Here is a 10,866-nt window from a genome sequence, read left to right as displayed (position 1 = left end):
CCTGAATGAAGCCAGCAGAGGGAGCTATGTGACAACTAATTTAAAGGAGTGACTCCTTAATTTATAGTAATGTCCTAGTTATCTCAAACACATTGAAATACTTTTGTCTTTGCAATTACTAGTACCTACATAGAATCATAGTTGGAAGGTGGTATATAGTCCGAACTCTTGCAATTCAGGAATCTTTCACCCACTGTGGAGGCTTATATGGACAGAAATGCTCTTTCTAGAATTACAGCAGTAAAGTGCTGAAGTAGTTAGCATTTTACCAGTGATTGCAGCTACTTGATTCTAACCCTCTGATTTCTGCTAATAATAATAATAATTATTATTATAAAACAACCACCCATCTGACTCGGTGTCACCAAGCAAAATATTAAAAACACAATAAAAAAATCAACCATTAAACAGTTCCCTGAATAGGACTGCCTTTAGATGTCTTCTAAAAGTCATAAATACAGTGGTACCTCGGGTTAAGAACTTAATTTGTTCTAGAGGTCTGTTCTTAACCTGAAACTGTTCTTAACCTGAAGCACCACTTTAGCTAATGGAGTTGCCCGCTGCCGCCGTGCCGCCACTGGCGCGCGATTTCTGTTCTCACCCTGAAGTAAAGTTCTTAACCCGAGGTACTATTTCTGGGTTAGCAGAGTCTGTAACCTGAAGCGTCTGTAACCCGAGGTACCATTGTAGTTGTTTATCTGTTTGACATCTGATGGGAGGGCGTTCCACAGGTGTATCTCCAAACCAGAGAATTTGGACCTAAGCAAATTCAAGGCTGCACCTGAGTTCTGTTAAAGGTAAAGGTAAAGGTACCCCTGCCCGTACAGGCCAGTCTTGACAGACTCTGGGGTTGTGCGCCCATCTCACTTAAGAGGCCAGGGGCCAGCGCTGTCCGGAGACACTTCCGGGTCACGTGGCCAGCGTGACATCGCTGCTCTGGCGAGCCAGAGCCGCACACGGAAACACCGTTTACCTTCCCGCTGGTAAGCGGTCCCTATTTATCTACTTGCACCCGGAGGTGCTTTCGAACTGCTAGGTTGGCAGGCGCTGGGACCGAGCAGCGGGAGCGCACCCCGCCGCAGGGATTCGAACCGCCGACCTTTCGATTGGCAAGTCCTAGGCGCTGAGGCTTTAACCCACAGCGCCACCTGCGTCCCTTGAGTTCTGTTAGGTTCTAACTAAAATTTAGGCTGCAAAATGAGCTTCAAACTGTTTCGCTGACCCTCCCCTTAGAAGGAGGTCGCCATCCAAAGACTGGGGAGAGATTCCCAGCCATCAGGGGACATAGGTGTCTTTGTTTTTCGTCCACTCTGTTGCCCAGTAATAGGCTTGCTCACTCACAGTAATTAAGCTGGTCAAAATTCACAGCACTAGTCTCTTAACTCAGTAATAAAAGGCTTACATAAGCTTGGCATCAGTGTGTCAAAAGATAAAGAGGCCGGAAAAGATAAGGCGTGTAATAAGCAGGAAGTCATCCAAACCGTCATGACTCATTTTATAAGCCTCTGACCTAATGGAGGTGAGACACAGGAAGATGAGAGGCAAGAAAAGTGGTTCAGTGGCTGTCGCTTTTTGGACATGCAGCTGAATATTAGATCAGAAGTGCAGTAACAACAAGCAAATGATCAGATGTGTAGTAACATTTACTCAAATCCTAGGTAGTAGGCTTAATGAGGAGTGGTAACTGGTTGCATTAAATCTAAATAGGTGTGTTTGTGGGGTGGTGGTGACTAGTGAGATGGGTTCTTCTGTTCCTCTGCCAGGCTGGAAGCCACAGCACTGCAGCTTCATCCTGCACTTAACATGGCAGCACAAAAAGGCCAAGAGACCTTCTGTGTGAAGGTGCTTCCCCATGCCAGCCCTTGCGTTTTCCAGCAACTTGATGCTAGTGTGTGGCATGGTATGCCACTCACGCATGCACCCAGAGCTTGTTACGTCAATAGTCTGGGACAGGAACTGTCTTGGGTTTCAAAATAGCATTAAAGAAAGGTGGAAAAGTCAAGGATACAGAGTTTAAGGGTGATTAGCAGTTTGTAGCCAGCTACTGGACCAGGCATTCCCAACCTTTGGCCCTCCAGACGTTTTGGACTACAATTCCCATCATCCCTGACCACTGGTCCTGTTAGCTAGGGATCATGGGAGTTGTAGGCCAAAACATCTAAACATCTGGAGGGCTGCAGGTTGGGGATGCCTGTGCTGGACCAATGCTTCAGAGTTATTTAGGCTGCAAGCCAGTGCACAGTTACCTGGGAGGAAATCCCACAGAACTCTGTGGCAAAGCCTTCTGATGGATGGGATTCAGCTATTAGAAATATTCCTGATGTGTTCTCCATCAGATAATGTAATTGAGAAAAGTCTCTATGTTTTTTAGCTGAAATTTATTTTGAAAGGAGCTTTCTGGAGATAAAATGGTGTTGTCGGTAGGGCAAAATTCTACCAGTTCTTTCTAAGGGCTAAAGCATGACCCAGGTGTGTCAAGTTTTTTAATACTTAGGGTGATCTTTCACTTAAGTGTTGCTTAGAATTAATGAACCTAACTTATGCCGTTCATTGAATTCTATGCGTCTGATTAAACTCCACCCTTAGTGTGTCCTAGGTGAGATTTGCACCACTGAGCCGCATGTTCTTGACCACTGTGGTTGTTTCCAGACAGAAGCTTAATATTTGAGAAAATATGAATTGGCATTTTGATTCAGATGATGTATGGATGTGCCAAGGCTGCAGTAAACACCCATCTGCAAGCCCCCTGTATTATAATGGTCTCTTAAATGGTATTGTCTTCCATGGATTATTCTTTCATGGGAACAGAAGGGGAGTTTGTAAAAACGAATTAGGCTTGCCTAATCATAGTTCAGGATTGGATTGAGTCCAAAGTATAGTATTATCCAGGATTCATGTAGAATGAGATGTATTTACCAAGCCAATTGCATCTTCCAATTAATTATGGTTCTCACTCGTTGCTGAGTGACTTGTAAAAAGGAAGCAGAATGGAGACCAAGCCATCTCATTCACTTCTCGACTTCACCCACTCTTGTAAAAGTAGATATATGGATCTGGACTTGTTAAGCCAGAATAAGATAAATTGCACACATACTGACAAGCTGCATGGTTAAAACAATTTGGAAAGCGTTTACAGTGAGCCTTGCCATGTGTGGATTCAGTTAAGAGCACATCCTGGGGAAACCCCATAGAAAGAACAGCGTGATATTGTTGCAAATACCTTACTTATTTATATGAATTCTTATCCACTCTGTACCACAAAGGCCCAGGAAGGGCTACAACAATAAAATACACCATTATAAAACAAAACAGTGACAAACCACAAGAAAAGTGTAAAAGCTATTAAAAACAGTTCCACATATAAAAAGGAAGGAAGGTTTGTTTCCAATGCTGGTCTTTGGAGACTCATTGAAGTTAATGAACGTGGCTGCCTGAGATTCATGAATTTCAATAGGCCTACTCTGAGTGGGACTAGCAACCCAAACATTTAATTTCATATATAAAGTGCTTAAAAATAGTTTGAATGCAGATGCAAGCTGGCATACATATTTCCACTTAAAGGCTTGTTGAAAGAAGATCTCCAGCAGGCGCTGTAAAGATGGTGCCAAAAGACAGACAGCCAATGTTATTCTCTGATCCTGGTGATAGGATCAGAACCACTGTAAAACTGCCTCCTATACTCATCTCACAAGGACTTATCCACACCTCTGTTTGCCCCATTGCTTTTGCCTGGGGGAACCCGATCTTTAGCGCAGAATCGGAATAAACAGCAATCAGGTTTTCTGTGGATTGCTGTTTGTTCCAATTTAGCACTAAAGAGTGAGTTTCCCAGGGGGAAGTGGTGGGGCAAAGACAAAACCACTTGGATTTGCGCCTAGAAAGTGCAAGTCAAACAGAAAACCACTTGGACCTGTGCTTTCTAGGAACAGGACAAGTAGAAGTGTGGAGTAGCCCTTAGCTGGCTCATAAGGATACCAGGAGCAATGGCATCAAATATCACTAAGATAGTGAGTAAGAATAACAGTGTGACACTCACCCTCACTTTCTTCCAATAAAGGCCAACCATCTGGCCAGGGCTGATTCAGTTCCACAGTCAGGCCTGAACCCAAATTGGAGTAGGCCAATCTACTCTTAGATGAAACATCATTTGCCATTGTTGCACCATAGCTCTCTCAATCAGCTTTCCTCCAGTGTCGGTATTTAAGATCGGGTAGTTCTTCTCAGAAACCGAGAGGTCCAGGCAGTGCTTTTTCAGGAGTACCTGGGTTTCAAGATGACCAGGGCTACTATCTCCTGCAAAGTTGCATTGACCACCCCCTAGATCCCCCTGGCCACCCCCCTTGGGAAGATTTGATAAACCAAGAGGGGCAAGAATCAAGGAAACACATTGTTTGCTCCGTCATCATGTCATCTGACCCCCAGCAGCTGAAACTGGTCCCACGATGGTTCTGTAGACCTTGCACTGGACATCTCACTGAAGATGTAAATGTGGCATCAGGATTGCTATGAAGGCGAGTAACTTTACCCTGAGTACCTTATAAACAGATCACAGCGGGCTTCTGAAGGGTCTAAAACTCCCCGGAGTAGATGTTAACAGGCCCTGGACATTGAGAGCACTTGGTGTTTTACATGGTAAATTTGTGGAAGAAATAAGACTGATCTCTCCACCCCTTTCCATCTGTTTTCTTCTGCTGGCGATGTACTGTTGGTATATTCTAGACTTTGGCTTGTTTGCCTCCATATGTACTTCAGAAATAATAATACTCAACATTTGCATAATGCTTTCAAGGTACTTCATAAGCATCATGAACCTGCAATCGGTGAAACAAACTTGAAAAGTAAGTTATTATAATTATTTCCCCATACTACAGATGAGGGAACTGCTGATGACTGAGTGAGTGGCCTGCTAAAGGCCACCTATTGACTTCCTCAAACCGGGGACTTCCTGGTGGCAGTCAGTCATTTAATTACCATGCTATAGTGCCAAAGTGGCAGAATAGACAAGTACCTTCTCATATTCCTCCTATATATCTGGTGGGATATATGCTTGGTGGATGGGGGCGCCGTGCAAAATAGAAAACCAGTACCGTGGTCGAATTTTCCTCCATGACGTGCTAGGTTTCTGTTTGCAGGGAGGGCTTTTTATTTTATTTTAAAGAAGACAGAGGACCTTTTGCTTGCAGTGGTGCAGTCAGTTCTGCCACTTTAGCAGTTTGTCACTTTATCCTGCTATGTGAGTACACCAGGCCTGTGTCCAGGGGCTCATTTTGATGGCAATAAATCTCTGATGAAGTATGAAATGATCCTGTTGTCCTGCTTCTCAGCTCTCTGGCTGCTGTTTCCGGTTACTCCTCTTTTTTTACTGTCACTCCCTAGACACCTTTCATCAGCAGAAGAACCCTAATAACTTTGCCTGGTATTCCCCTAGCATTTCCTGGCCCCACCCCTATTTTCTACCTACTCTCCAGAGAATGTTGGTATCTGTGATGTAAAAACACACCCAGACGGATCATAGAAAGAGTCGTCTCCTGTGGAAAGATTTCCATGGCTCCAGAAACTATGAGTACCTGCCCTCCGTACATTTTGGAGGGTATATTCACTGGGGTTGATGAGAATTGTGGTCCAAATTTCTGGAGAGCACACAGTTGGGGAAGATAAATGGAAGGATATTCAAGAGCTGGTTTTGGATATATTTCGTCCCAAACCAATATATGCCAGAGTCAGTTCTACGAATTAACTGGATATGTACTTTACCCCGAGCCTTTAAAAAAGAAAGAGCAGAGTCTTTTGTTAGTGATTTCTCAGTGCACAACAGAAAGCATGTTAGAGCAACCTTTAGCACACATCCACCAGCTCTGCAGAGGTTGTGTAAACTTGGTCTTGGGTGACTTGTGACAGTGGTAAGCGGAAGACAGGTTTTCTTACAGTGCAAAAACCCCTTAGAAATCAGAATCCCATTGAGTTCAGTGGGGGTTCATTCCCAAATAAGTGGCATTGCAGCCTTAAAGAGTGCATGTGTGTGTTTAATTCTGTGTATATGCACTATTTTATTCTAGAATCAATGGAGCCTGAGTACTTTTTCCCCTATGCAGTCCACACACATTCCAGATCTACTGCATATTTCTGCCCCCTAGAAAGGGGCTTCCTGAGAAACTGGTTTATTTCAAAAAAATAAAAGCTCATTCCAGGTTGGTTCTGCAGTTTGTCCATTTGAAAAGAGGTGAAAACAGACATCAGCAGTCCTGACAATGGGGGGGGGGTGTGTGCCCACGTCTACACCTGCCCAATGACATTGTGGGTGGGCGTATGCCAGGATGCCAATCACCACTTCCTTCTTCAGTCATCTGGGGCATGTGCATGGAGGAAAAGGCATGAATAACCCAACCAAGGGGAGGGTTTGAGATGCTTATCAAGTAACCATGCCCATCTTTGTGGGAGGTAAGATCTAGAATAATTTGGACTTAAACTAAGTGGAAAACAGCATGTTGAGGATAAGTATGAATAATTCTGGATTGAGAGAAACCTGCATTTTCCCGCCATAAACGGGTTAGTGTGTATGCAGCCTATAGTTATCACCTTGTCATCTCGCCATGTCAAATTTGGCCCGCAGGGGGCAAGGAAGATAAGTGCCTGTCAGCTGATCCCTAACATATGAGCAAGTGGGAACTTTGACTGGCCAGCCCTATTGGAAGTTCAGTAGGGACCAATCCAAAGGCAGGAGCTTCTCCAACTTTGTGTGGAGCAGTTTGGAGGACCCTGAAGAACTGAATGGGAGGGAACTGCTTAAAACCAAAGTGCATGTATGGAGGTCCATATGCAGCTCTTTGAATCATGTCCCACATCTGAGATCTCAGCAGTCAAAGGGTGGCAGTTTTCGTTGTGTTTTTTGACCACTTTGAGATCTGTAGCCCCCACCCAAGCTGCTGTCTCCATGGTTCCTTTGGGGGGAGGATGACTATTTAACCAGACATGCCTGCTGCTTAGATCTTAGCCTCTCTGTCTGCTAGAATGCCACCTATGAAGTAATTACTCAGAGTTTTGATTGCAAAATGCCTCCTGAAACTTCCCTGATGATATTAATCATTGTATTTTTAACTTTGCAAAGCTCAAGTGAAAGTTGCTGTGTCTTTTATTGTCTAAGCTTGGAAAATTTCAAAAGGAGCAGGTTATGTAGTGACCATCCACAAGGAGCAGAAACATGTTTTGTTTTAAAATGAGATAAATAGCCAACCCATCAAGGATGTGCAATAACACCAATTTTGAAGATCGTATTGGATAACAAGAACCCTACAGGAAAGACTAGCTAACCGTATGCCCTCACGGTTTGACAAAATAATGGACCTATGGACCCCTGGAGTAATGTGTTTTTTGTGTATACAGGGCAGGTTTGGATGGTCATAGCAGAGGACAATGGTAAAGAATCCTGAAACCTAATAGAAAAAGAAACTGTAATTGGTGTTATTGTGTTAAAACAGCCAATATGGTGCCCTCCAAGCGTTGAAACTACAACTCCCATTAGCCCCAGTGAGTACAGCCATGCTGCCCAGAGATGATGGGAGTTGTAGGCCAAAACACTTGGAGAGCACCCTGGTCAACAAAGGCTGAATGCCCCTCACTGATATCATAGGGTTATTTGTGCTGTTGTTTTCAATCTTAATCCTGCTCCCCTGATGTAATTTCAGGACTGGACAGGGCCTCTCCATGAGGGTCAAGGCAACAGAGATCCATGGTATGGAGAACAGCATTTCCTAAGAGATGATTGTGAAATGAGGGCCACTTCACACATTACACACAGGGAAAGCCCAATATGACATTCGCAGGGCACACTTAAAATAGGGAACTATGGCCAGTCACAGCTACCCCAATCCACACTTTTGGTGTACTGTACGGTTGAATTTTATTAGGTATACACTTTTAAAAAGTGATAGAAGGCAGTGAAACCCACATTAGAGGAAGGCAGTTACCGTGGCTGGGGATGGGAGTTGTCATCCCAACAAAATCTACAGAGGACCAGGTTGGGATTGGCTGCTTTGGGCATTCCAAAAATTTTAGGTATAACACTGCTTCCAGAACTGTCCTATTGTCTGCTCACCCCCTCTGACTTTCTTACCATAGTCTGGTGGAATATCCATGGAAATGGCTCAGCATTACATCTTGAATCACTTGACACATAATGAGGATTCTAAAAAAAAAAAAGACAGAGAAAAGAAAAGGGGGTTTTCTGGAGGCTGTGATCTTTTCCACTTTACATCCTGACGACTATGAGTACTGACCACTGGAGCTACTGTTTGTCTTCCCTGTTTAGTAGGTCTCCTGAGCTGAACAGAACGGAGGCTGACTGGGCTTGGCCTCACAGTAGCCTCTTACCCAGCACTTATGCAGAGTTTGGCCCATGGGGTAGGCACGTTTCTATTTGCAAGAGCTTAATGTAGTATTGGTTTCTGTGTTTCTGGCATGATGTGCTTCCTCCTTCAGTGGGAGGAAAGAAAAGCAGGTGGTGGTGGTGGAAGTCTTGGCCATTATTTCTGGAATTACCTCACTTGTGATTACCAGGAGGCGAGGCTGAGGGTAGGGAAGTATGAGAAGGCAGAGAGTTGCTGCCACTCCCTACTGAAGAAGGCGCAGCTCTCTTGGTCTGTGGGTTTTCTGTGTCACCACACACGTGCTTTGTTTGAGCGTCACCAGCCAGACTGGTTGGGCAGGTCCGATGGTAGAAAGAGAGGCAGCTGTCCCGCCCTATCACTCAGAAACCGGGAGGCTCTTGTTGTGGATGTGTCTTGTCTTCAGGCTGCTGTGTTGCCCTGTCTCTCCCTAAAGACCTCTTTTGCTCATCCTCCATGGAGTCTGCTTTGGGGGCTGCCCTCGTGTTGATGCTTGTGGCCACGTCGGCCGCCCAGAACGACTGCTTTTGCCCAACGAATAACCTGGCGTCTTGCAGTTCGGAGTCCGGCAGCTGCATCTGTACGGCACGCGTTTCGAACCAGAGGCTGGACTGTTCAACGCTGACTCCAAAATGTCTGCTGATGAAGGCGGAAATAAAAACCAAAAGAGGCAGAAGTTTTACCAGGCCCGAACATGGGTTTGTGGACAACGATGGACTTTATAACCCAGAATGTGATGCCATGGGCTTCTTCAAAGCCAGGCAGTGCAACCAGACAGATACTTGTTGGTGTGTGAACAGCGCTGGGGTAAGGAGGACGGACAAGGGGGATCTCAACATGAGGTGCAACGAGCTGGTCAGAACAAGCTGGATCTACATTGAGATGAAGCACAAAGAGCGAAAAACTCCCTTGTCTGAATCTGAAGTGGCAAACAGCTTCCGACAGCTCATTGAAAACCGCTATATGCTCCATCCAAAGTTCATCACAGCTGTTGAGTACAAGGAGCCATTAATCCATATCGACCTAAAGCAGAACATTTCGGACAAGTCTTACAAAGATGTAGACATTGCAGATGTAGCTTACTACTTTGAAAAAGACATCCAGGGTAAACCCATTTTCCCACCCGATAATATGTTTGGTCTCTATGTCAATGACGAACCTCTAGATATTGAAGAAATCCTAGTATACTATGTTGATGACAAACCCCCAGAGTTCTCTATGCAGCGCCTGACAGCGGGCATCATTGCAGTGGTGGTGGTGGTAGTCCTGGCCATTGTTGTTGGGATAACTGTGCTTGTGGTTACCAGGAGGCGGAAGACGGGCAAGTATGAGAAGGTTGAGATTAAAGAGATGGGAGAAATGCGAAAAGGACAACATGCATAAGTGCCTTAATTTGACTGTAGAACTAAGATGACATGGGCGGAATGGAAAGAAGAAAACAAGATTGCTACCATGTCTTTTGAAGGTGGGGAGGGCACTTGGTTTTCTTTTTTAAATTAATGTTTAATCAAAGATAAAAGAAACAGCTTTGTAAAACGTCCACAATTCCAGGTTGGAAAATATTGGGATATAGTTAGCATTTCCCTTTAACTATAATGTACTATGTGATAATAATAATAATAATTTGAGATGAATATCAATGTGTTAGGGACAAAATCCCTGTACTGTACCCGCTCCTGAACTTTTCCAGATCTGTAGTTTTTTAAGAAAACAATGTTCTGTAGCTACACGGTTAGTTTAATTTATTTTAACTGCATTTCTACATCTTTTTGGGGTGTGTTTATGTGTAGCTATCCCCCAATCCCCCGCCCTGTTCTCTTTGGCCCATGCTGCTAAGGTGTGTGTGTTCTGTCTGTGCATTTGAGACAGACTTTCTATTATTAAAAGTGTTGGAAAGGTTCCCTTCTTCCATTTAAACCTGATTGTTTTTTGTCTCGGATCTAAAATATTTCTTTTGTAAAATAGTAATACCTTCTGTGAACAAATGTCAGCGTTTACCATGGAACTGGTGTGTGTCTGTGTGTTTGTGTGTTTGTGTGTGTGTTTCTAATGTAATCTTCATTGAAATAAATTTTCTTAACTTTAAACTGTTGCTAAGTTTCATGCTGTGATTCTAAAGGATTTTTCCTCCCAGCATAGATCAGGCTGCCTGTGGTCCTTAACTATCTTCTGGTGTTTTACTGTAGGGGTAAGCTTTTTCTGTCCTTGCTGAATTCCAGCTCTGGGAAAACTACTTGCCAGTCATGTACTGGGTGGTGTAATATAATCAAACCATTGCCAGCCATTGCCATTTCTTGGAAAGTATCACCCGTTTTCATCTGGTGACAGCAGCTGCTGGTAGTAAGTGCACTGTTTGCTATCTAATCTTTGCCATCACAGTCTAGCTGGCAAGAAACCCCCGAAAACCTCTCTACTGTTTTAATAGACCTAAAATGACTCAGTACAACATAGTTGCATAGGCTATAGAGTGTACTCCTCTTGTTAA

At 44.1% G+C, this 10,866-nt stretch overlaps 1 protein-coding gene across 1 annotated transcript; it reads left to right on the top strand.

Annotated features, from left to right (window-relative positions):
* Positions 1 to 8,724: 8,724 nt before the first annotated feature.
* Positions 8,725 to 10,468, top strand: TACSTD2 (tumor associated calcium signal transducer 2). The gene has a single exon (XM_083745890.1). The coding sequence runs from the start codon at positions 8,838 to 8,840 to the stop codon at positions 9,762 to 9,764; it is 927 nt and encodes a 308-aa protein (XP_083602016.1). The 5' UTR covers positions 8,725 to 8,837; the 3' UTR covers positions 9,765 to 10,468.
* The last annotated feature ends 398 nt before the right edge of the window (positions 10,469 to 10,866 follow it).

The sequence above is a fragment of the Podarcis gaigeae genome (assembly GCF_964106915.1).
Source record: "Podarcis gaigeae genome assembly, chromosome: 6".
Taxonomy (NCBI): domain Eukaryota; kingdom Metazoa; phylum Chordata; class Lepidosauria; order Squamata; family Lacertidae; genus Podarcis; species Podarcis gaigeae.
This window is presented reverse-complemented; position numbering and strand designations above follow the sequence as displayed.